Source organism: Bidens hawaiensis, unplaced genomic scaffold (genome assembly GCF_021521415.1).
Source record: "Bidens hawaiensis isolate Kalapana, Puna unplaced genomic scaffold, B.hawaiensis_p1.1 tig00020341_1, whole genome shotgun sequence".
Lineage (NCBI taxonomy): Eukaryota > Viridiplantae > Streptophyta > Magnoliopsida > Asterales > Asteraceae > Bidens > Bidens hawaiensis.
In genome coordinates, this window is record NW_027493096.1 from 193090 (window position 1) to 220582 (window position 27493).

Below are 27493 nucleotides of genomic sequence, written 5' to 3' on the forward strand. Positions count from 1 at the left end.
TGTATTATTGATGAAGTGATAAAAATCTAACATATGCTCACATTTTAAAGAACATGATTACTCATAATCAGTCACAGATTGTTCTTGTTGTGCAACCAACATAAGCATTTCAAGACGTTTATCAAAAAGTAACGCGCTTTCATCTCGTTTATCAAGTTCTCCCGCTTCAACTTCCAACCACTTCTCACGCAAATCATCTAGAACATTCCCATCGGTCATCTTCATCTCAGCACCAGGAGCATTTGGAACAGTGGTACGAAGTGATGAGTCGCCAGATGGCGGTGGCAATGTTAAAAGCATTGCTCTGAATTCCTTGGTTTCTGCAAATGCCTCAAAGTTGCAGGCTATCATATCTAGGCAATATTCTCGAATCTTCGACACACCGTACCTACAAAAACAAAATGAATTTTTGTAAAATATAATGTATGATTTAACCTTTAAAGAATTAATGTTGGTAACATACATGTCTGATAATATCAACCAGTGACATAATCGTGAAGGAGGGACCATTTGTAGATGAGGTAGTAACGCGTCAGCTACTGCACGTTTAAGTGGAAATAATAAATATCTTGATGCAGCATCAAACATTTCTTCAGCCTGCACATTTTAAGTTTTAAAAATTACATTTTATGACATTTTTGGCTTATAAAAATTTATAAAGATTAATGTAGCATACCTGTTCGGGGTTGATATCCTTCAAACCATCAGTGTACCTATAGAGAAGCAAAAGTATAATCATGCCACCTTGTTTAGTAAATCAAAACACTATCAAATCAAGCAGCTTACATGTACTCAATCATTTTCTCAAAAGCTTCCATGCTAAGATCATGTTCCTTAACAAGTGGAAGATTGTAATCATGTAGCCCATCATTCCCTTCAAGAAAATCCTCCATACGCGATAACCTAGTTTTAAAGTATTCAGATCTTGAAGCCAAAATAACTTGATGACAACGAAAAACCTTATCTTCAACTTTTATATTAACATCCGCAAGATCATCTTCAAAACCACTTATTTTCACCGAACCAAATTGTGTCACAAGATCATCATCTTTTTCCTCTTGAATTGAATTATTAAGAGATATCTCAAGAACACGCGATAAAGCAGCAGGAAGACAATCATCTTCAGGTAAAGAACTACCCTGTAAAATATACCGTCTTTGGGAATTATCTATATCCTGTAACGATTTATAATCTGCATATTTTTGATGTCTCACTTCTTTTTCTATAACTTTTTGCAACGATTCACACTTGCAAACTTTGCAAATTCTAACAAGATCTTCCATGTCATCAACAGCAATCTCGAGTCTATCGGAGTAAAAGAAGTGAACAAAGCTGTAAAATGCAGGATAAGATAACTTTTCTCTCGAGAATCTTATTTTGTTACGATCCCTCCAATCGGTTTCAAACTTTTTCTTAAAGTAGGGCGACCGTGCACTTAAGATCACTCTATGAGCTTCAATTGGTCTACCATGGAGACAAAATATAACATCTGGAGGGAAATAGCTAGGACTGGTTCCTCCATTAGACACGTTACCTGTTCATCCCCAGTCTTATCAGATATAAAGAGCATCCAGTAAACTAGTTAAGATTAATCCTTAAAAGTAAAAGATTATAAGTTCAAAAATCAGAATAAGTCATTCAGCTGCCACGAAATGATTACTTGATAAATCAACACGACTAGCAATAAAGTTTTGACCTTTTTAATTCATCAGTCAATGCAGCCACGAAGTGATTACCTAATGGCAAATCAACATGATTAACAATAAAGTTCTGATCTTTTTTATTAACCCTTGAAGATTGTAACAATCAAGACTCATAATCACTCAATTAGCAGCCACAAAGTGACTAACTAACGACAAATCAGCATGATTAACAATAAAGTTCTGATCTTTTTATCAACCCGTGAAGATAATAACGATCAAGAATCAACATCAGTCAATTAGCTACCACAAAGTGATCAGCTAATAATAAACCAGCACGATTATCAATAAAGTTTCAATCTTTTCGATTAACCCATAAAGATTATAACACTCAACAATCAAAATCAGTCAATTAGCCGCCACAAGTCCACAAAGTGATTAACAAATGATAAATCAACATAAATTACAATAAAGATTTTATCTTTCTATATAATTTCATGAAGATTATAACGATCAAGAATCAAAATCAGTCAATTAGTTAATGATAAGTGACAGCATGTTCACAACAAAGTTCTAATCTTTTTATTATTTCGTGAAGATTATAACATTCAAGAATTAAAAACAGTCAATCAGCTGCCACAAAATGATTTTCAATCTTTTCAATTAATTCGTGAAGATTATAACAATCAAGAATCACAATCTTCCAATTAGCTGCTACAATGTTAGACTAAGTAATTTATGTTTATAATTCTAGAGGGTCCAGATTGTAATATTTAGCTCTTTATAATGAGCTCCTATGTATTCTCTTTCAATCAATACAAAGTTATTGCAACCTATCGTTCGTCTTGGTATCCAGAGCCAAGGGCATCCCAACCATCACCAGCCCTCCTTGTCTGGCCAATTTTTTTTTTCTGATCTACCCATGGCAGCCCTACAACCCTTCTCTTCTGCTGAGAAAACCGGCCATAACAGCCACAAATTCCCTTTTACCCTTACCCCTACCAACTACGGGTATTGGAAAGCAATGCTTGAACCCTTTCTGATAACAAATCATCTATTCGATTATGTCAATGGGACGATTCCCTGTCCAGACCCGACAATTCCTATTGAACCGACCAAAGAAGGAGAATCCTCCGCCACTGACAACCCTAATTATCTTCGGTGGATCGCCAATGATGCGCATGTTCGAATGCTAATTCTGTCCACCATCTCCGAGGCCTCTTTTCAACGTGTCCAAGGAACAACTGCTAGGGATCTTTGGCTTTCCTTGGAACAGGCTTATGCACCCCACACAGCCTCAAGAGAATTTAACTTGAGAACTCAATTGCTTCAGATCATGATGAAGGGAGATGAAACACTTATGGCTTATTTGTCTCGTGTCATGGAGTACGCTTCTGCCCTGGCAAATATAGGCGACCCCATGAAAGATAAGGATCTAATCATGCTTATACTTTCTGGTCTGCGTGATGAATACAGCGGGCTGAAATCCTCTCTGTTGGCTCGCCACCCACCGATAACCTTCAACGAACTCCCCGGCCTGCTCCCTGACCATGACTTCATGCTGCACAAACCGCTATCTGATGTCTCTGATACCAAGATGAACCAATAGGTTGCAATAACTTTGTATTGATTGAAAGAGAATACATAGGAGCTCATTATAAAGAGCTAAATATTACAATCTGGACCCTCATAATTATAAACATAAATTACTTAGTCTAACGCTTTACGAGCTAAATATTATATCGGTTCATCTTACAAAGTGATTAACAAATGACAAATCAACATAATCCAACAATAAAATTTTGATCTTTTCGATTAGCCCGTGAAGATTATAACAACCAAGAATCAAAGTCAGTCACTCAGTTAGCTGCCACAAAGTGATCAACTAATGATAAACCAACATGATTAACAATAAAGTTCTGATCTTTTCAATTTAACTTAATCTCCTATTTCCAAAGTGATCAACTAATGACAAACCAACACGATAAAGTTTCAATCTTTTCGATTAACCCGTAATAATTATAACATTCAAGAATCAAAATCAGTCAATTGCCGCCACAAGCCCACAAAGTGATTACCAAATGATAAATCAACATAAACTACAATGAAGTTTTGATCTTTCTATATAATTTCATAAAGATTAAACAATCAAGAATCAGCATCAACAAAGTTCTAATCCTTTCACACAACCACACACCTGTAAACTGAGCTTGCCCATCCACCTGCTCCAAATAAGCCCTATTCGCCACACACCCGATAAAAGTCTCCCTCAAAGCCGACTGCAACGGGCCCAACGGCGGCGGGCGGGCTTCAAACGCCTTCAAAAGCTTCCTGACTTTCAAATTCAAGGCAGCATAATGACACCTGTCACCATCAAACGTATGTTCTGAGCAAATTGCACCACTCTCAAGCAGCATCTTGGCAGCATCAAGATGGCCAGCTAAGCAAGCGTAATATAAAGCAACAGAGTCCCAATTGTCACGCGTGTTGACGTTAACGCCGGAGTCTAGTAAGTATTTTAGGCGGTCAACGTCGCCGGCGCGTGAGGCTTCGAAGACGTCGCCGTGTGGGACCTTTTTTAAGGGGATTGAGGGTAAGAAGTCTTCTGGGTCAAGGTCAATATCGTCCAAATCGGACATGGTGATTATGATTATGAAATTAATTAATTTAGGGTGTGAAGAAGATAAGATTGTTGGTTCATTGTTTAGGGTTTATCAACTGGTTATAGAGAGACGGGTTAGAAGAAGAAGAAGAAGATGATGATTATTTCATTTTTTTTTAATTGTTTATAGGTTTTGGTAGGGCCAACAAAAGTAAAAAAAAAACGGCAGGGCAGGAACCGATTTCAGATATGGTTGAGTTTTTGAGTGGGCCGGGTTTTTATCAGGTTTGGACCTGGTAGAGGCGAAACCATTTTCGGTGGGTCCGGGTATGATTTTTTTGAGGAACCAAAACTTGGTTCGTACCCACGAGTCGGGTAAGACCGGGCCCGATATCGGGTCGGGTCCGGAACCGAGTGTTTTTTGCCCACCTCTACCATATGCCTGCGATCGTAGACACATTGGGCAGCTCAAACTCACAATCTTTTGTTCCAAGAAAACTCACTACCTGATTTGAACTTGAGACATTGTTGCCTTCGGCTTAAATCTTTACTTTTCCACAAATGACGGAGGGTGACTATTTCTTCTTATTTTGTTCTTTTATATATTTTTTTATGTATCAATTTTTTTATTAGTTGATTACTTTTTAAATCTTTTAAGTGTTTATTCTTTAATTTAAGTATTTTTAAGTCGTTAATTCAGTCTTGGTTTTGACCAATTATCAACCTCAAAGCTACTTGTTACAAAATAAAATCTTGTTGTATCGAAACATAAAAGTGTTTATTAATCTCGCTAGTAGAGCTAAAGCTTGTTGACCAATGGATGATTATGACATGAATTTTATTGAGATTATTCAATTATTATATATGAAAATTTTAAAAAGAGAAAAAAAAGAATATAAATGAAATAGTCTACTTTTTATACATAGCTTGCACAGTTATACATGTGTAGTTATTGCAACTTATACGTGCAAGTAACCGTACAAATTTAAAGCTTTATATTGACAAATTAATGATGTAGACTTGATTCTTTTTTCACAATAACTTATTAGGGGGTGTTTGGTAGAGGGAATTGAGGGGTGAGAAATGGAATTGGAAAGAATTATCTTGTTTGTTTATGAAAGAAAGAGGTGAGAAATGGAAATAAACCATTTCCATTTCTCTGATTTTGTTTCTCTAAAAAAAGCGGAGAATTGGATTTCTCTGATTTCATTTCTCCCATTTTCCTCCATCATTTCTCCCATCTTTCATTCAGTCTCAACTCCTCCACGGCCACTCCGAGGAGTTTTAGAAAACCCTAAAAAAGCCTCCAACTTTTGCTTCCAATCAACCTTCGATTCAGGTGCAGCAGATCCTTAATTTTATCACTCTGATTTTCTCTTTATTTATTTATGCATATTCGATCTTCATATATTTATATTTATATATAATAGATCGGTGTTGATGATTTAGCTTAGATGTACGGATGATGTATGCTGCTTTGTTTGTTTCTTTCTATCTCTATGTTCTGCTTTTACTGATTGATTCAAGCAACCTAACTTAAAGAATGAATAGATGTTTATTATTCGATTCATAGTACTTGATGATGATGAATTAGTTATTATTATTATTAAGTTAACGAATAAACAAAGACTTTGTTTTGTTAGGACTACTCAACACCTTCAGAATAACTAAGGCATGTAAACTTAATTAAAAAAAAGTTTATCTTTTTGTACTTTGAATATAATTGTTTGAAGTTTTGTTTATGCCTGAGGATTTGGATTTTGGCTCTATAAGCTCAGGGTATGATTATGCTCTGCTTCACTGCTGCTTTTTTTAGTCTTTTTATTAAAGGTCTTTTATAGCTTGTGGAATGGAAGAATGAACTGAATATAGATGATTGTATCTTATGTTATTCATACATGTATATGTTTCACTCATACTTCACACACATGCATTTGCTTATCTCCGTTGTGCATACTTATTTATATTTATTAGTATGACACCCTTCATGTAAATCTTTGTTTTGTAAGTCAGTTGTAAGGTAGATCTGTGATATTGGACATCTTTTGATGCATCTTATAATCTGTTAACTCATTGTTTTTTGCTGGTTTTGCTTTGTGCAGTGCAGTCATTGTTTTTTGCTGGTTTTGCTTTGTAAGGTAGATCTGTGATATAGTCTTTTGATGCATCTTATAATCTGTTAACTCATAGCACCGCAACCCAATTGCCTCCTGTTAATCGTTATCTCGACAGTCACTCACCAATCGGTTGCAACATTCACCTATTCCTTCAATAACCTTTATAATTGCTAATCGATTAGCTGGTGATGTAGTCTATTGGGTTTCGACTATTTTCATTGATGCCTCTTCGAAATAGTCTTAGCTAAATGAAGTTTAGATTTAACAGACACAAAGCAAACTAATATTTGGATTATATTTTGGAGTTATTTGTTTTTCTTGAATTTTCTTATATTTTTATGTGTAGATGGCAAGATCACCTTCCAGACAAAGAATAGTTGCCATAGGTGCATTTTATGTCATTTATGTTACGATTCGTTGGTGGATGTTGTGTACTTATCATTTGCGTCGGTCGATTGAGTCAATGACTTTACGTACAAAATATTTAATGAGTTACCATAATAGGCGTGAAAACATGGTGAGGATGGTTTATGAAAGTGATGTTACGAGTGTTGTTAACATAAGAATGAATATACATGCATTTACAACACTTTGTGATATGCTAGAAACTAGAGGGGGACTAAAGAATAGTAAAAACATGCTAGTCGATGAGCAAGTTGCTATGTTTTTACATACCCTTGCTCATAATGCAAAGAATAGGATACTAGTCAACAGATTTCATCGGTCCGGGGAAACTGTAAGTCGGTATTTCAAGTTAGTCTTAAATGCTATATGTCGATTACACAAAGAACTCTACAAGTCACCCGTGCCAGTGCCAGATAATGAAACTGATGAAAGATGGAAATGGTTTAAGGTTAGTCAAACACATTTTTTATTAAAGATATTTTTTGCTAACATACATTAGTAAGTAATGATTTCTTTTAACTCAGGGTTGCTTAGGAGCATTAGATGGAACATACATTAAAGTTAAAGTCCCTGCTATTGATAGAAAACCTTATAGGACAAGAAAATGGCAGATTTGTACTAACGTACTCGGAGTATGTACGAGAGACCTTTTATTTACGTATGTCTTAGCGGGATGGGAGGGTTCTGCAGCTGATAGTAGAGTTTTGTGTGATGCAATTAGTAGACCCAATGGTCTTAAAATAACTCCGGGTATGTGATAGACAATTTTCAAAGAATATACATAGATTTAAGTATGATAATTAACATAGAGTTTATGGTTAATTGTAGGAACATACTACCTTTGTGATGCCGGTTATACAAATGGTGAAGGATTTTTAACTCCATATCGAGGTCAACGTTATCATCTCAACGATTGGTCTCGTCCTCCTACGAATGCTAAGGAGTTCTTTAATATGAGACATTCATCGGCCATGAATGTTATAGAAAGATGTTTCGGAATGATTAAAGATAGATGGGCTATTTTGCGTGATAACTCATATCATCCCATAGAGTCCATGCCACGTATCATCATTGCTTGTTGTTTATTTCACAATTTCATACGAACAACAATGAGTAAAGACCCTCTTGATAACGAAATCCCAGTAAATCACACACAACCTGCAAATGACCATGACAATGTTATTTCTATGATCGTGCCCTCACAAGAATGGACCGATCGTAGAGATCTTCTTGCTAATGAAATGTTTAATAGTTGGACTGCGATGCGTGCGCAGCGTGCCAACAATGTTTCTTAATTATGTTTGACAATTATGTATTTTTTATTGACAGAATTACAAATTTTGTCCTTTAAAAAAAGCCAAATTACGGTTCGTGTCCTTTGTTAAGTTTCCTTGCAGGCGGTGTACTTTAAACATTTTTTCCTACACGTTATGTCCTTTACGCTAACTGGGTTAGAAAAACTCAGTTAAGTATGACATGTGCCAGACATGTGATGGGCATAATTGTAATTTTAGTGTATCTTTAAATTAAAAAAAAAAAGAAAATATATATAATCCCCTCTTTTCTCTCTTCTTTCTCTCTAAGCCACCACCATCACCATAAACTCCGGCCACCATAAACTCCGGCCACCATAAATTCCGGCCACCGCAAACGATCCCTATCACCCGAACCCGACCCATCGCTAGAAGAATCTCCGGCGTTATTTCCCGTCCCAATAACCCCACCAATCCAACGACACTAACACAAGGGACACCTAACCAAACCATTCTCATTGCACAACGTACAACTCCTAAACCCACCTTTCTCACTGTAACACTTACGACTCCCCCTGCACTCATCACACATAATAAACCTAAAGTCACCACAAACCTCACAAACTCCGGCAGCCACCGCCGGCAACCGCTCAACAAACTTCTTCAACTCACCTGTCTCATGCAACTGCCTCACCTCCTCAGCTCCGCCTATATACTCACCACCGATAAAAACCCTAGGTAACTCCAATTTTGACTGGTCAACGTCCACGTCACCGGACTCTGACATGAGGTTTTGTAACTCGTGTAGGAACCTCGAGTCCATTGACAGGTCTCGTTCGTCGATTGAGATACGGAAGCCGCGTAGGATTGATTTGACTGTACGGCAGGCTTCGAAGGTTGACCGGACGATCCGGAGGCTGGTTGTGTATATCACTACTCGCTTTTCGGCTCCTGGAATTGATATAACGCCATCGGATTGAGCCACCGCCACCATCATCTCCGTTTTCGGCCATCTTTCATTGCCACCACATTCATCGTCTCCGGCAACCACAACTATCCCCCGCCACCATCTGCAAGTTCATGTCTCTCTCTCTCTCTACTTGTTTCCTTTTTCCAAATCCGGCTGGGAAGATCATCCGTCCAGTCTCCTTTCTCTCTCTCACCAGATCTGAAATATAATCGTTCAATTGATGTTTGCTTGAAACACGCCGAAAGATAAATAGTGGGGGCGAAAACAAAAATTAGATCTAAAAATTAATTTGCTCAGATTTAAAATCGAATGAATTAGGAGATATAGTGTGGGTAAGTACAGGTTTCAGGTGGTTTTGTTGTGTCGGAGGTGGTGGCCGACGATTTTTAGCTGATGCTGTAATGGTCGAATTGAGTGAAGAAGGGAGGGTGAGAGACAGGAAGTTGCAGATGGTGGCTGGAGGAGATGATGGCTGAATATTGGTGGTGGTCACCGGAAAAAATGGTGGTCGGATAATGGTGGGTTGAGTGGGGGAAGGATGATGCAACAATAGGAAAGGGAGATTAAAGAAACATAGGGAAAGAGGAAGAAGAAGTTGCAGGGTAGACGAAAAGACAAAAATGCCCTCACATGCGCCTCACGTGAGGGCATTTAACTGAGTTTTTCTAACCCAGTTAGCGTAAAGGACATAACGTGTAGAAAAAAAAAGTTTAAAGTACACCGCCTGCAAGGAAACTTAGAAAAGGAAACGAACCGTAATTTGGCTTTTTTTAAAGGACAAAATTTGTAATTCTGTCTTATTTATGCACTTTATTTGTTTCTTATTAATGTTTCTTGTTATATTTGTATTTGTAGTTACATGAATTATGATTTTTAATTGTATAATTATGCATTTGTACGTAGACATGGCAGATTCAAATATAGTGAGAGGAGTTACTCGGAGCAAGCATACCTGGACAAATAATGAAGATGCAAAGCTAATTGATGCATTAATGGAGATACATGCATCCGGAAAGTATGCTGGTGCTGACAATGGATTCAAACCAGGTTATTTAAATGGTGTTCAACAATTGCTAGATGTAAGTCTTCCTAACTCTGGCCTCAAAGCAGAACCACATATAAAGTCTAGGATGAAGACATGGAAGACACACTTTAGCATTGTATATGATATGGTGCATACAAGTGGGTTTGGTTGGGATGAACAAAAATGTTGTATTATTGCCAATGATAGTGTTTGGAATGAATACGTGAAGGTATATTCTAAAAAATATATTTTTTAGATTTTAAAATTTTAGTCTAATTTATTTGTAATTGTCTTGTAGTCTCACAAAGGTGCTGTGAATTTTCGTGACAAGTCATTTCCTTTCTATGACAAATTGTGTACCATATTCGGTAAGGATAGAGCTACTGGTAGTAAAGCAGTTGACCTTGGAGAAGAAGATGTTCAAGAGACGCAAAAAAGCTCACCTGTTGATATTGAAGACTTTGATTTTGTTGATGAAGCCGTTCCAAATGTTGATAGATCTGAAGGACAAACAGGAAGTGTAACAAGCAAGCGCAAAAGAGGTAGAAGCACGGATGCAGATGAGATATATCGAGAGTCTTGCAAAGATATCAAGGAAGTTTTGCTTCGATTTGGGGAGATGGTGGGTGAACAACTTAGCAAAGAAGGTATGGAGGCTCGTGAAATCTATGAAAAGGTTGGTGATGAGTTGAAAGCTTTACCAGGTATCACTACGAAAAAACGGTTCAAAGCAGCTCATTTGATTGGTAAAGATGTGGATCTAGGACGTTCTTTTCTTGCGTTGACAATAGAAGAGAAAATTGAGATGGTCGAGTTGTATACCGATGGTTCAATGGGATAGTTGTGTATGGTTGAAGTATGTTTTGTATGTGAATTGGTTTTAACTATGGTTGATGTTTTTTGCTTAAAAACTATGTTTTGTATGTGAATTGGTTTGATCAATGCATATTTTGGTTGGAATTTATGCATCTTTTTATATGTTTTTTATTTTTTAATAAATATTTGTTATGAAAAAAATACTTGTGCTAATGATAAAGTTGATATAATTCTCTGTTTATTTTCTATGTACCAAACAAGAGAAATGATTCTTAGCTATATTTCTCTACTGAAATCTCTGTACTACCAAACAGAACAGTCAATTCTCATTCTCCAGACCAATTCCCTTTCTCTGCAATTCCATTTCTCTATTCCATTTATCTACAATTCCTAGAGTTTTGTAACGATTCTCACAAATTGTAATTTTTTGGATCTAGACACAACCAAAATTAATACACCTTAAAACCAAATATTTTGTTGATAAATTTTATATATTGTGATTTTTTAATTTGAATCTAGACACAGTCAAATTTAAAAAGCCTTAAAACCAAATATTTGGTTCATAACTTTCTTTCTGCAAATTATGATAACAAAGATTTTAAGAAACTCAGATGATATTTTTATAAACTATACATAAAAATATTTTCTAATTGTATTAAAAATATAAAACATATTAAAAATTAAATTATTTATAACATTTAAAAAGATGGCTAAAGAACACTGAGTTGTGGTTCAACTGTCAATGCACCCAATACTCTAAGAAAACAAACATAAACTCCATTAGAAGCCACAAGATTTGAACACAAATTCTTTGTGAGGCAAGTAACCTCCTAACCATAAAATATAAATAACAGTAGAAAAACAAGCATGCTAGACATTGCAGCCTTTAGCATTTGTACAACATGTCCAAGTGTATTCAGGTTTATTAAATTTAAACAACATATGTCAGCTGTTCTCATCCAGAGTACTAGAATTCAACCGTCTTAACCTTTGATCAAGTTCTGCCATTACTGCTGGTTCTTGCTTTTTCCTTTCCTTTGATATATTTGTGCTCATAAACCCGAGTTTATCAAAGGCAACCTGCACTCATAAGTACCAAAATATAATGTTATATTATCCTTATAGTATAGGATAAAAAAACCATATACGAAGGATACACTTACTGTCAATAGTTCATCAGGATCAAAGAGATGATGAGTGGTATTCTGTATGATATTGATCACATCCCCAACATGATTTGCTGTTAGCAACTCATCTTCCTTCATCTGCAATAACAATAAACGGTTTGTAATTTTGTGAACGAAATGCTGTTAAGGTTTACCTGAAACATGTTAAAAAATGCATCCAAACATGTTACAAGATTTGGTTTTAGGGCCACAGATTTTTCAGAAACTGCCATTTTGTAGAAGGTACAAGTTTCCAAGTTAGTCGGCTAGTAAACGAACACAACATTCAGTGAACCGTTTGTGAACTGTTCAGCGGGAGTTTCGTTTATTTATTAAACGTAAACGAACAAGCATTAACAAAACCTTTTGATCACTTAGTTAAACACTCGTACATGAGCACATGTCTCGTGCGTTCATTTATGTTCACATTTCACTTGTTTAAGTTTGTTCGTCTATGTATTCACTTGAATTGTTAGGCCCATTAAAATTTAGTCTAGTTTTATTAAATTAAAATATCATCCATTACAATTTGGTCTAGTTTTATTAACTTTTAAGGTCCAATATATTGACACGTTTACCTTTAATTGGTGTTTGCTCAGCTATGTTGGTTTATATTCGTTCACCTATGTTCAGTTTGTTCATTTGCATTCGTGAACCGTTCGTTTATACTATTAACGAACGAGCATAAACTAACACGAACACATTTATTTTCATAAAGAACGAACATGAACAAGAAAACTTCGTCCGTTTAACTGTTCGTGTTCAATCATTTGTTCGGTTAAAGTTAAATGAGCGAGCATGAGTATGACCCGTTTGTGTTCGTTCGCTTTGTTTACAAGCATACGTGCTATAGCTACTAAGTAGGGTAAACAAGATTCTCTTATTTGATAATATGGAAGGCTATTTTCGACATTTGACAAATAATCAGCACTTCTCCTAAAACCAAGTTGCAATTTCATTTTCTAATGAATATACAAGTCTCTAAGTAATGATATAATTAAGTGAATCACCTTGAATATAGCAAGAGCCATGTTAAGTAAAACCTTTGCTCCTTCATAAAACAGAACATCCCAAACTCGCAAGGTTATCTGCATAAGTTTTGTAGATATTTAGATACAAACATATACATATTTGTGGAATACGTGTACATTCATATATGTGTGTATATATATATAATATATATATGTGTGTGTGTGTGTATGCATGAAATAATATTAACCTCTGAAGGCAAGCTTTTTGAAAAGAGGCAAAGAAACCACTCGGTTGCAACAAGTGAGACATCAAACTCAAGAGCTTCTAAATGAGCATAAACACTGCATTTCACAACCCTCAAAGCTTATGAAGCTGTCAACTTTATAATAATATATATAATCAACAACATTTAAAACACAAAGACGAGATTATTACCTTGGACATTTCTTTTTCAACAAATCTTTAAACACTCTTTGTTAAATCTTTCTACATGACAGCCTGATAAGTTATTTGAATAACAATCATTAACCAACACATTTTCCAAAAGAACCGCCAACATCCAAAATGCGTCTTCTTCTGTTTTCATCACGAGTAACAATAATGCAGCCACATAATTTAAACCCTGCAATTAGTCAATTAAATATCTTGGTCAACGCAAACAAAGAACAAAGATTCAAGAAAACCGTAAACGGTTTAAACTTTTTAGTTTTTCTAGTACCTATTGATGCATACCTGACAATAACCAACATCGGAATCACGAAACGAGTAACCGACAAGAACCCGTCTCAGCGAAGCATGACCTTCAGGAGTGTCCAACCATGGGTGACCGGGGAAGGTTCGTGGTAGGTCCTACATTTATAAATAGATATTTAGTACTTAAAACATGTGGAAAAGTTACAATTTTACATTAAGTAAACAAATTGAGGAAGCCTGTAAACGACCGAACGCTCAGTTCGTGAACCATTCGGCAGTTCATTTGTTTATATTCGTGTATTTAATAAATGAATGAACATGAACATATGTCTCGTTCGTTCTTTTATGTTCAACGTTTTGTTTATTGAAATACGTTTAAGTTTATGTTCACTCGTATACATTCGTTTATGTTTGTCAGTTACGTTTGTTTACGTAAGTTCGCTTACATGTGTTAATATATTCATTTAAATTTTTTTGGCCCATTACAACTAAGTCTAGCTTTAATAATTTTTTTAGGCCCATTTATAATCGTTAGTTATGCACTTATGCCTGTTCATCTTCAGCAATGTTCGTCCATTTATGTTCGTGAACCGTTCGATTATATTGTTAACGAACGCAAACGAACACGAACATGCTCATTTTTAACAAACACGAACAAGAAAACACCATTTGTTTAGTTGTCCTTGTTCGGTCGTTTGTTCGGATAAAGTTAAACGAACACGGACATGCTTCATCTGTGTTCGTTCGATTCGTTTACAAGCCTGAAATTGAGGTGTCTGAATTTAAAGCAAACATCAGCAACAATTATTATATATCCCATCAAATATACACGTAATCATACAAAATACCTTCACAAACTCCAGATCATGTAAACATATTTATAGCATAATAAACCACAAAAATATGAGATTGAGCCAAAAAGATATTGATATAATGAGAATAAAGAACGCGTAAACTCACGTGATCGATCTGCTTTGTAGCAGGGGTGACTTTACCCTCAACAGCTATTAACAGATCATTATAATAACTATCAGGCACAGTTGATTTCTTCTTAGCAGCACCAGACAAAGAAAACCAAACTTTCGGCCTTAAAACCGGAGGTATCCCCTTTCTAATAAGCTTCTTGAGAGTAATACCATTCACTAAAGCTGAAAACTTCAAGGATGATTTAAGTGCAGAAGTTACATGAGTTTGCAAATACCAATTTGCCCCTTTACTTGCTTCTAATCCCCACCATACCCTACCCTGCTCCCTCACTTTCTCTCTCACCTCATTCAATATATTTGCATCATCAACATTGCCTTCAACTGTAAACCCATAAAGATCTTGAAACTTCACAGTCATATACGCCCTTCTGGCGTGAATACTCGGTCTCAATATCGGTATTTGCGATTGAATCTCAACCGCTAGATCCCTCTTGCTTTGAGTCCTAAACATAATGGATCCTTAAACAAACTAAAGGTATAATACTATAAGTCTATAATCAACCAAGAAACCTATAAAAATCCTATCTTTACACCAAAACAAGATCAAGAAACACTCACATGGGCTAATTGAGTACAGGATTCATATAAAGATCAAATCTTTACCACATATCCCCAGTTGGGTAATTCAAGAAACCTGTAAAAATCCTATCTTTATACCATAAAGATTCAAGAAAACCTCACATGGGCTAACTGGGCACAAGATTTTAATCAAAGATCAAATCTTTACCACAAATCCCCAAATGGGTGCCTGTCAAATCTTAAGTTTCTTTAATAAAAAATTAAAACCCACAAAAATTTATGAGAATAGATGTAGATGGGGAGCTAATTAGGGTGAATATGGGATTAAAAATAATAATTATTATTATTAGGGAAGAAGTGACTGACTAACATTAGGTTGATTAGTTCATGGGAAGGAAGATTTTAATGTTGAATTGTGGGTGTTAAAAGGGATTGGGTGGGGAAGTTGTGGTTGGTGTGTAGGGTGGGATCACAGTTTTCTTTCTTACAAATTATTTTTCAACGTTAATAAAGTTTAAAATTTTTTGTAATAAGATATTATATGGAAAGATTTTCTATTTTTGTGTTTTATTTGAATTGATTGTTTCCAAAGATGTGTTCATACTTCATACGGTAAAGTGATTGCAATTTGGGGTTTTTAATGGAAATTTACCAGGTAATATATTAATTTTTAACATTGTGTCTTGTAGGAAAGTATCGACTGAATATACTTTGAATAATTATTCAAACAATAATTTCGCCTCAGGTTGTTTAAATAATAAATATGTTCATTTTTCTAATCTTATTTTCGGTATATAAAAGGTTATGTATTCGTATTTTAACTAAGTTGTCTTTATAACTTGTTTGTTACTTTTAGTTTACTGTAAATTCGTATTTTAAACGAGTAATCTTTATACCTGTTATAAAATATATATGTTGCATTTTTATATCTTATTGTCGGTGTATAAAAGTTATGTATTCGCATTTTAACGAGTTGTCTTTATAGCAGCTCTCAATCATATAGAAAATAAATTTAAGACAGGTGTTTATATTCTTAAATTTTTAGGATGTAACGTTATTTAATTTTAGATGTTGACTAGAAGAATAAAAAATTTAATATGCATCGAATGGTTCTTTTCATTCAAACTTACTCTAAAATATGATAGTGTAAATGTACGCCTTTCAAAAAATCGTAACAATAATACTTTTTCATTTAACGAGAAAAACTTTGGTTTTAAAATCCGCTTCAGACCCTGAAAAAACCATAACTGCCATCGAAGAAGGTTGTCAAAGAGTTCAGGATTGATCAAAAATAAAATTAGAATGCCGGAGATGAAAGAAGTGAAAGGACGAAGACCAATGCTGCCAATATTTATTTTCGAAGGCTTTTTATGAAAAAAAAAAACATTAAATATATAATGATTTTTCATTTCTTAAGAAATAATTTTTGTCAATTATTTTCTTCATCTCATAAACGTGCTCTCACCTCTCTTTCGGATGAAGCTTCATTCATAATAATTAGAGTTAGGCTTTTACGATTCATGTATGAATCATGTTCATTTTTAAATGAGGTTTGAGTGTCAATGATTCAGAGTGCTTGGAATGTGAATCCTAGGTCAATAAGATCTAGAGTTTTAATGATCCATGTTAAGATTGTAATATCCTAATATTTGTTTTGTAGGCTAGTAAAATTTATAAACAGAAAATGTTGCACGTTGGAATATAAAACTGTTTGGTTTTAGCTTTTTAGTTTTGCCAACACGTATGTTGTAGTAATTTTTGAGGTTTGGGAGTTGTTTGGTAGCCTTTGTAATAAAACTATAATCTTCTTATTAAATCGAGCAAGTAATCAAAAAAACGATACGGATCTTTAGTTCAACATAAAAGATACAATCAACCATCACGGAAAAGACTAACAAACATCACAAACTAATACACATATAAACAAACTCTCTAAACAAATTAGGATCATCAACATGAAGAACCCTAGATTCAACAAGAACGAAGATGAAAGTTATAAGAGAACAGAGATCAAACTGTCAAAACGAGTCAAACATACCGTAGCAGGAAACACAACCTTCCAACTTTAAGCCCATCAACCGCTAGCTTTAAGCCCAACTTCTAGACCAACTAAGTTTGTCGATTGTTGTCCAAGCCCATCAGCCGCTAGACCAACTCCAAGCCCGTTTATCAATTATCCAACCCTTATTAAAGAACAAGAACAAATAATTAGAACTAAAACATACATCATTTTGATTATATACGAATTGGAACTAAAACATATATGAATTGAATTTGGACATATTTCAACAGCTTTTAATGAAATCATTAATAGGTTACATTTGAATTGATTAGAGTTAGAGTGTGTTTGGTTAGACCTTTTAATGGCTCATAGAAACCCTTAATAATTAAGTTTCAGAGACATGCTAAATGATTTAGAGGATAACTCTTAATCAATCAGACTTCTTATTGATTAAACACTTGATTGCCAAACAAATAATACCTTAGATAAACTAAGTTCAATTGTTCAAGAAGCAACATGGTAATTCTAGTCTGGAAAACAATTGGTGTATGCTCTTAGACCAATATGTTACCTTAAGTTGAATGAATAATCGTAAAACACCATCAAGCAAACGTAATAACATTTCTAACAATATTGTATTTGAACTTGAGAAAAGGAATTCTTTGAGGAAGAAATGAAAGATTATTTTGTTTTTTTCAATTAATTAACATTTTCAATAGGCCAATATTTGCTATCTTAAGTTTAAGCTTGGCAAAACGGACGGATCAAAACGGGCGTTCGATCAAGAATTTTGAGTAAACATGAGTTAGGGTCAAAGCATCACTGGCTAACAAACTTTATTAAAGCAAATCACCAAGATATATGATTTAGACGGTGAAGAACTAATCTTGAAGCCCAAATTCATGAATCATTGCACGCTCCTCTTTTCCTAGGCTCACTCTTTTTCACGATATAACACATGAGTGGTGAACCAAATCATGTGAAGTTTCAAGCACAATGAAAATATGTTAGCTTCAAATATGTTAATTGGTCGTATACAAGAAAAAACATATAGGTTTTGATGTGCCGCTCACTTGCAAGATCGTGGTCCCATGCCGCTGGTTATCTGTTGAGCTAGCTATTCTTTTGGCGCCGCTTCTCTATTGACTACGTCAAGTCCCAGATTGATAATCAACACGAATTAAACGAATAACTTTCGTTTATATTAGTCATAAAATATAACTCAAAAAACTGATTACAACTCTCAAACCCTAACTCGGTTTAACTCTTGATGAACCCTAACTCGGTTGCATCCAGATGAACCCTAACTCGGTTACATCTCGTTATCTCTAGATGAACCCTAACTCGGTTGCATCTCACACATCACAATCTATAATGTCTAACATATCTTTGTAAATATAGACTAACCTAACTTGTTAGCTAAGATATTACCAAATATAATAAACCCTAATAATTCTTGGGCTGGACTTTACACTTTGGCCAAAAAACAATTGAGCCAACACTACGATCCTCCAGCCACGAGCCAAACCACCACCGCTCTTTTATGGTCCACCACCATGCCGCGCCGCCTACACCGCTTGCAGGACTGTAGAATCATTCAAAATTATGGATTGTCATTGAAGATTGCAGGATCATGGAAATTTGGCTGAAATTTCATGGACGGAAATTGAAGACTATATTATTTAGGGTTTATTAGAATTGTTATTTATGTTTTAATGTTTTTTTAGTCTAAGCTTATGGTTTCCTTTGCTCCAACTTGGGAGAGAGTGTTATTGTTTTGGGTTTATTAGTATGAGCCCACAACCCAGTCTAGGTTTTGAGGGTTTCGAATCTCTATAAAATGTAATTGTTTATGAATGGAATTAATCAATTCAATTTTCATTATCCCCACATACGCGACTATTATATGTTGCGATACTTGTATCTCTTAATTAACTCAACTTAAAACATAAGTGTTATTTTATCGCTTCCTCAAAAGAGTTTATCATGTTGATTTTCATGTGCTTTAAGTTCCATTTGGCTCTCATTAATTCACGACATGTTGACAATTTCACAAAGTGGTTGTCCTCTGGTTAGGATCCACTATGAATGTGAGTGTTATAATGCAAACAACCTTATTTGGCATTACCATTAGCTAAACAGGCTCACTTAGCCTGTTGGCATTTGTGTCCTAAATCTTCTTTATGCTTTATTATCTAAACAAAAAACAAAATACGTTATATGAAAATATGTTGCAACGTGTCAAACGCATTTTGTAATGTGTATTGAACTTGACGTATGTTGTATAACGTGTCCAACATACTAAAATCATCATCATTAAATTTAAGCTTTCAACTCTTATCGTTTCATCTACTTTGATATATCGGATGACAACAAAGGTTACCGATCATTAATTTTTATTTTGTTTAATTTTCTTTTGAGCTATTTAAAAAAGTAAATCTATTACTGTATAAAATACCATTATTCCTTTTTTTTTTATCTGGTTTCTAATAAAATAATATGTATTAATTTTCAAAAAATAAAATAAAATAATATATGTTAAATGCACCAAATATATTGAACTATAAATTATTAGTAACCGTATCTAACATACTAAAATTACTATCTTTAACACTGCATTCTTGAGTTTTTTATTTAATGATTTGGAAAAGAAAAGATAAGAAAATTTTTCTTTTTTCATTATTGAGTTTTTATTTTAAAAGAAAAGAAAGGGAATGAAAAGAAAAGTTGGGTATTTTTTCCTCCAAAAGTTTCCTGTCAAATATGGCCGGATTGTGAATGAAAGTTTATTGCCCATTACAAAATTACCAATTTACCCTATTTTAATTCTCTTTTCATTTGGCTATGAGGACATAATTGTAAAGTTATAATTTTTTTTCCTATCTTTTCCTTCAAATCTAATTCAAGAATATAATTAACACTTTATTTTCTTTTCTTTTATTTTAACTCGAGAATCTCTTTTAAGTATATAATTTCTTTTCCTTTCTTTCCCTGTTCAATCTTATCATTTCTTTTCCTTATCTTTTAAACTCAAGAATATAGTGTAAATGCACCAAACTTTGATGTAGATTGCAAAATTTGAGCATTCTAATTATTTTGTTTCTTTTGTTAAAATTTTTCTGTAACAGTTTTAGGCGCTTACAAATTTATTTTTTAGTGTCACTGCAAAGATAAATTTAACAAATACCAACCGTAACAAGTCATGTATATACCAAAACAATTTTGGGCGTTTACAAACTTATTTTATGGATTCTGGATTTAGTATCGATGCCGTAACGAACTTAACTGATACCGACCAAATTGTGTCATTGCAAGGCATCGGATTTTGCTGAGGGTTGAATTTTAATTAACCAATACTTAGGCTATAAATATATATATTCAACCTGGCTCACATGCTCAGTACACTTCCCGACCGGAACCACCGTCATCCACCGACGGCCGTCACTATTAAGTCTCCGGCAGCGATTAAGAGGTAAGCAATCGAACTTGCTACTGTCTCAATTTGCGTATAGCTTGATAATTTCGGCTTACGGTTTTATAATCACAGCCTTAATAAAACCCTAGACTAGCTGTTCTTGTTAATTCGCATATAGGATCTGCTACTTGTTAGGGAAATCAATTGCTTCTATACATATTTTATACTGTGTTTCGTTATGTGTGTGAAGGCAACAATTTGAACTGTTTTTGTTATTATGCACACCAAGTGTTTGATAAAATGCCCTCTCTGAATTTAAGTTTTTTGTTATTTACACGTTAGCCGAATCAAATATGCAAGGTTCTCGAGGTTGTTATCATAAATTTGATGGTGTATTGGTTGTAGAATTTAGACCAAACAGGGTATGAAAGTGTGGTGGTTTAGCATATTATTAATTAAAATGAAGATGCTTTTCAACTCAAATTGGCTTTGCTTGTTAACCATATGCTTATTAAAGAGTAATAAAAACATAGAAATGACTTTTCTAAGTGCTATTATAGTATTATTAGAGCGAGTCTCAGGGCCGTCCCCGAGAATCGGTAAAAAAGGGATTTTTTTTGGTAATTGGTTTAAACAATTTAATTTCTAAATGGCTGATTAGGTTATAGTTTGGGTTGTGCAGAACCTTTTTTTTTTATAAAATAAGCTTAAATGAATTGGGTAATTGGTTTTAAACACTAAGAATGCATATTTTTTTCCGAAGACAATACATATATATTAAATATATGATTAAAAAAAATTCGGGCCTGTTAAGGTGATCGACCAGGGGACCGTCGCCTTCCCCGCTTTCCTCATAGACGCTCCTGGCGAGTCTTTTGACCTGGAAAGTTTATAAGGTTAAACCAATTATGTGGGCATTAGCGAAACATAGTTGTCTGCTCTTGATATAACAAACTGGTTTCTTTCAACATTTCTTTAAGGTTAGAAATATCATTAAACTTTTCATATTAGGCTTTTTTAGTCCACTGAAGTTGTACTACAACAGGAGTTTTTAAATAGAAACCAGGTTTTAGCAAAAGGGATGTTCATGTGCTCATGATAGCGTTAGCATTTAGCATAAGCATCCATTATTGCGTTTGAAATACTAATCATGCTTTTTAAATTTGAATTTGATTTTTTCTCACTTTGATTGGTTGCTAATAATACAAACCAGGAAACTTCTAGGTAGTTGATTAAGCGTCCCTAAGTAACCTATGTGGACCATGTGGTGGTGCATAGCTTAATACATAGGAAGTTGCTTAACTACCCTACATGGGCTTTATTGAAATTTAGAGCAATGTTGTTAACAAAGGTAGTCAAATGCTTCTGTATCAATTTCAAATTGGAACACTTTAGAAGAACAGTCTGGACTAACAAGAAGATATAAAGAAGTATCGTGTCACTAGCATATACCTACATATAATGATTCCTTTCTTTTATCGAGATCTTTAGACAGTTTTATGCGGATTTCCCTAGTGTAACCCCAATGAACTATTTTAATGAACAAGAACTCATAAAGTAGGATGTTTGACAAGTATATTTGCAAATGCTGTCTTTCTCTTAATAAAGATAAGACTATGTGTTGTGGGAGGGGTGAAAGGGGCATGTTGTGACATGTAGCCGCTGCCTTGGCAAAGAGGGCTTTCACCTTTTAACAAACTAGAGTGTGTTATGATGGGGCTGAAATGAAGGAGATGGCGATGGAAGGGGCAGCGCCCCATGTGGTTCAATGTGTTATGGTGGTGGGCACTAACCTTGCTGACCTGGCTTGTTTCATGCCACTTTGACGGCACCACAGCACTCAGTCTAAGGAACCATGTTCTTCTGCTAAACTACAAGTCTAAATTTCAGTCTGTTTCTGTTGCATCCATATACCACATTTCTTCTTTTGAGTTTGATTTAACGCCTTGACAACTGTTATGATTTCTGTATGGTTTTGCTTTTTTTATGCTTAGACCCTTCAAGTGCCAGATATTATAGTAGTATTGTATTTCTGCACATACAAACCCATAATAGAAAATGTTTCATTTAATTTTGCAGAATACCCTTGAGTCTGATCTCCCATGTGATGTCACCATATTAAAAAAAGGAGAAAATGAGCATTGTACCAAAAGAGACAGTTGAGGTCATAGCACAGAGCGTTGGCATAAATAATTTGTCTCCAGATGCTGCATTGGCTCTTGCTCCTGATGTAGAGTACCGTATGCGTGAAATAATACAGGTGATATAGTATCCTTTTGTTTTCTTACAGATTATAATCACAGTAGCCATCACATATTAATTAAAAACTTAATATGGTAATAATATTTGAAACGTTTAAACTGCAGGAAGGGATCAAAAAAATGCATCACTCAAAAAGGACCACATTGACTACAGATGATGTGGACAGTGCACTTAGCATGAGAAACGTCGAGGTAAATCACCACTTTTCTTTTTAACTTCAAATGATATTCTAGAAATAATGTCAAAAATACAATAAATCTGGTTGTAATAACATATTTTGTTCTAAATTTAACCAATATTATTGTCTGTTCAGCCAATCTATGGATTTGCATCTGGAGATCCTTTAAAGTTCAAAAGAGCCCTCGGACACAATGATTTATTTTACATCGAGGACAAGGATGTGGATTTTAAAGACGTAAGAACTAAAAAACATTCAACATGTGATTTTCTGTAATTAAAGTTATAGAATAACCTAAACTTATATTTATTTTTCTAACATAAGGTTATTGAAGCCCCATTGCCAAAAGCACCACTAGACACTTCACTTTTCTGTCACTGGCTTGCCATTGAAGGTGTACAGCCTGCTATTCCCGAAAACGTCCCTGTTGAAGGTTTGATATTACAAAGCCCTTGTTCAATGCAGTTAAAAACAGTTTTTTCAAACTTCTGTACAAAACTCAAATTCAAAGTTTATGTTTTCTATATGGGTTCTCTGTCACAGAGCTGACATTTGGAGATTATATGGATCATCTGCAGTTATTCCTACTTTACCCGAGACCAAAAAAACCGAGCAGAAGAGTGACGAGCTGCCTGTTGATATTAGATTGCCTGTAAAACATGTCTTATCCAGAGAACTTCAGGTATATGTATATGTGTGTGTGTGTGCATGTTCTTTTTATCATTTTGAAATTTCATTTTGTTACTGCAGTTATACTTTACAAAAATTACTGAGCTGGCAATAAGCAAGCCCGATTCTGTTCTGTTTAAAGAAGCACTAGTGAGTTTGGCCACTGATTCTGGACTTCATCCTTTAGTTCCGTATTTCACATGCTTTGTTGAAGATGAGGTAAACTTCCATGAAACAAAATCAAAGGCTGCGCTAATAGTATATATATATATATATTCATTTAGCAAAGCGTTATGAACAGTGGTTTTACTAAATTTGCATTAATTACTTTTTAAATTTTTTTTTCATTCCCACCTTGTCTTTGCGACCATTAATTTCATTTTTATCACATCGGTTTATATGCCCCTTGAATTGATTCGACCACCAGTCTTGGCCCATATACATATATTTAAGCCCTATTTAATTCCATTTTAATTAAACTATTGGTAAGCTTTTTTTTTTCATTTACTGAAGTAGTTAATTAAATACATTGCTTCCAAATCACATATTACAACTCCTAAAAGCTATTATTATTTTAATATTATAATTACTTTCAATCATATTTTGTTTCTCTTATGACTTTTATAATATAATGTTTTATAAAACTCCGAATACGCCATTGTGATGTGTTTATTTTTATCTAATATCTATGTTTTGATATAAATTTAATTCAAAAATGAGTTTTCACGATAATTTACAAGGCATTGAAGCTCAAACGTAAACGCTGTCAAAGTTGCCTCCTGGTTTCTTTTTTTAACTTTTCTTTTACAGCCTTTAAAATATGAATGCTTTAATAAATTTGGGATTTGCCGTTTCTATGTGCTCATTTCTATCTGCACGTGTTTTTTTCGTGGGTTGAATAGTGGTGTTCATGTCATCAAAACCGGGCCTTACAAATTTTAACATCCTGTTGCAACGCACGGGTTATGCCCACTCATTTTCATTTTACATATCTACTTTTTTTCAGGTTTCTCGTGGTCTAAACGATTTCAAGCTGCTCTTTGCATTAATGCGCCTCGTTTGGAGTCTTCTCCAGAATCCACACATACATGTTGAACCTTATGTAAGTCAATAATTGACTTGTTAATTAATGGTATTTTAAAAACATTGCTAACATGTTTCATGATCATGCAGTTGCACCAGGTGATGCCAGCTGTCGTAACATGTGTTATTGCAAAACGGTTAGGAAATCGTGCTGACAATCACTGGGAGCTTAGAGATTTTACTGCTAAACTTGTCGCCACTATATGCAAAAGGTCAGACTTTTTAGAATTATTTTATTGTCTGGTCAGTGTTCATGTTGATGGCATGCTTTAAATAGTAAATTTTGTAATATCTTATTCAGGTTTGGGCATAATTACAGTAGTCTGCAGTCACGTTTGACTAGAACGCTGATTAATACGTTTTTGGATTGTAAACGGACGTTGAATCAACATTATGGTGCTATTCAAGGACTAGCAGCTCTTGGCCCTAATGTGGTAAAAAAAAATTACAGTGTTAGCTACATATACGGAGTTACAAACAAACTTGATTCGATATATTTTTCAACTCTTTTTTTTAGGTTCGCCCTCTTCTTTTGCCAAATGTTGAAGCTTATTTAGTGTTTCTTCAAGATATACTTCAGAATCAAAACAAGGAAATGACAAGACACGAAGCTTGGCGTGTATATGGTGCATTGTTGGTCGGTTTCGCTCAATTCAAGTTTTAAGCGAGTTAAAATCTGTTCTTTTGCAACCCTATTTATGGCCATATAATCTTTTTTTTTTCAGGGTGCTGCAGGTAGATCCGTGTATGATCTGTTGAAGGTTTTTCCAATATTACCTTCACCACCCGCCGATTCTTTTTGGAAGACCAATACACGGGTCATTGGTTCAAGTGAAGCACGTAAGCTATCATAAACATTAATTAACAAAAAACAATAATTTTAACAAATATTTATATTTATAGATAAACGCAAGGCGGATACAGAAGAGTTGGAACAACAGCCTTCTCCAAAGAAAATGGTCATTGATGGGCCGGTGGCTTCATCGTCTAACAATACCGCCATAACAGTAGGTGAAACTGGTGCTAATGCTGCTGGTGAACCCGAGGCTGAAACTTCATCGGCTCAAATGCAAACGGGTGATGATGAGGTTAAAGATAAAGATAAAGATAAAGATGATAACAATAATAATAGACAAGGACGGAAAGATAGCAGCAGGTATGGATCGAGGACACCTGCACATCTTAAGCAGGTTTGGAAAGATGATCTGAATTCAGGACAGGTTGTGCTTTCGTTATTTGAAGTGTTTGGTGAAGGCATTATGTCCTTCATTCCTGCTCCTGAGATGTCTCTATTTCTGTAATTTTGAATTTGTAACATTGTTAGTTAAAGATGAACAAGTTTTAAGTGTTGTGATTTTGAATTTGAATGTTTTTTCTTAAAATATTGGAGTTCGGTTTTCTACTTTTAGGTTTAATCACGCAGTAAATTATTGTTAATTAGTATATTAATAATGCAGTAAAGTATAAAAGTTTAGTGAATTATCAAATACCATCTTATTTGCCTATAATTTGTATTAAAAACTTCGATATGATAAAAGAGAACACAATTACGTTACAACAATAGACTGTAATCAAACTATCATATAGATAGAGATATAGTGATTGTGTTTTTTCGAGGTAAAAGCACACAAAAGTATATTATCATGAACAAAGCATGCAAATCTCATAATTGAGATTGTCATCAAGAAGAATATTTGTTTCTTAATCCATTTTCTTGATTGTTTCTTGAGCGATGATGATGAAGACGATGATCCTATGGAACCATCATTCTCAACCCTTAAAAAAATTACGTGAAATAAAAATGAGAGTAAGTGAAATGAAGAAAAATATACGGTAAAAAAAAACCTAAAAAAAAACATTACATGTCACGTTTAGAGAAATAATGATGTTTCACTACATGTCAAATGCAAGAATTTGTAATAGCACAAGAATAAATTTTAATTAAAAAACATGGATAACGTTAAATAAAAAAGACAAGAAAATATTGAGATTTTTGAATAACTTACAACAAGAAAGTGAAATTGTGTTAATTTTGATGTTGTTTTACTAATTTCGTGAAAATAACATTAAAAGTGGTGGAATGTTAATCAGGCATCAAGTGGCAGCGTTGATAGCCGAAAGACAAGGGTGCATGCACTAATCGGCCGATGGTTGAGTGCTATGTGTCTTATGTTCAAAGCTTGATGCAAAACTACTATCGAGTCAAGGGTCTCACCGGAAGCAACCTCTCTATTTCTACGGGGTAGAGATAAGACTGTCTACATCTTACCCTCCTCAAACCCTACCATAACTTTGCTATTGGTGGGATTTACTGAGTACGATAATGATGATTAAGTTTCGTAATGAAGCACCGAACTACATACATAAACAGATAACAATGAATAGGATTATGTCAACTCTAGCGAATGAGATAATTAGAGTAACCAATAAAAACATGAAAAACACATGTGAGAAAGTATACCCATAAACGTGTTTTTTTGTTTTTGTTTTGTTAACTATGATTAAAACATATTATTGCTCTATTGTTATATTCATTTTTTTTAAAATATATAATGACGCAACTTATAATAAAATTAATCCCGCCATGCTTATACGATACCTTTCAACAAAATAGAAAATAAAAACACAATGATATGTTTTACGTATCACATAACAACATAACTTGTTATCAAAATAAAAAGGACGAAACATAGCAATTACCACACTACACCTCCGTCCCAA

General features: G+C 34.4%; 2 protein-coding genes and 2 pseudogenes across 2 annotated transcripts; 1 reads left to right on the top strand and 3 right to left on the bottom strand.

Moving 5' to 3' along the window:
* On the bottom strand, nt 1–4396 carry LOC143560489 (BTB/POZ domain-containing protein At2g04740-like). Its single transcript, XM_077048782.1, has 5 exons — nt 3838–4396; nt 787–1534; nt 677–713; nt 464–597; nt 1–388 (listed from the first exon to the last, which is right to left on the bottom strand). Exons 1-5 carry the CDS (start codon nt 4277–4279, stop codon nt 58–60), a joined length of 1692 nt encoding a protein of 563 aa, XP_076904897.1. The 5' UTR covers nt 4280–4396; the 3' UTR covers nt 1–57.
* A 4082-nt stretch (nt 4397–8478) lies between these two features.
* Nucleotides 8479–9014, bottom strand: LOC143560495 (uncharacterized protein At5g39865 pseudogene; annotated as a pseudogene).
* A 2557-nt stretch (nt 9015–11571) lies between these two features.
* On the bottom strand, nt 11572–15416 carry LOC143560475 (uncharacterized; annotated as a pseudogene).
* Nucleotides 15417–22706: 7290 nt separating this feature from the next.
* LOC143560476 (transcription initiation factor TFIID subunit 6-like) lies at nt 22707–26178 on the top strand. Its single transcript, XM_077048769.1, has 12 exons — nt 22707–22840; nt 22947–23033; nt 23156–23257; nt 23345–23453; nt 23599–23702; nt 23771–23908; nt 24696–24791; nt 24863–24984; nt 25074–25206; nt 25290–25409; nt 25498–25612; nt 25676–26178. The coding sequence occupies exons 1-12, from the start codon at nt 22715–22717 to the stop codon at nt 26071–26073; spliced, it is 1650 nt and encodes a 549-aa protein (XP_076904884.1). The 5' UTR covers nt 22707–22714; the 3' UTR covers nt 26074–26178.
* The last annotated feature ends 1315 nt before the right edge of the window (nt 26179–27493 follow it).

What these genes read in the sequence shown, in the direction of transcription:
- LOC143560489 (XM_077048782.1), bottom strand. Translation starts at nt 4,279, where the DNA reads ATGTCCGATTTGGACGATATTGACCTTGACCCAGAAGACTTCTTACCC. An exon ending in GAGAAAATGATTGAGTACAT is followed by an intron (nt 714 to 786) that starts GTAAGCTGCTTG and finishes GCTTCTCTATAG; the next exon opens with GTACACTGATGGTTTGAAGG. An exon ending in AGGATATCAACCCCGAACAG is followed by an intron (nt 598 to 676) that starts GTATGCTACATT and finishes TAAAATGTGCAG; the next exon opens with GCTGAAGAAATGTTTGATGC.
- LOC143560476 (XM_077048769.1), top strand. Translation starts at nt 22,715, where the DNA reads ATGAGCATTGTACCAAAAGAGACAGTTGAGGTCATAGCACAGAGCGTT. An exon ending in CGAAAACGTCCCTGTTGAAG is followed by an intron (nt 23,454 to 23,598) that starts GTTTGATATTAC and finishes GATCATCTGCAG; the next exon opens with TTATTCCTACTTTACCCGAG. An exon ending in TCTTATCCAGAGAACTTCAG is followed by an intron (nt 23,703 to 23,770) that starts GTATATGTATAT and finishes TTGTTACTGCAG; the next exon opens with TTATACTTTACAAAAATTAC.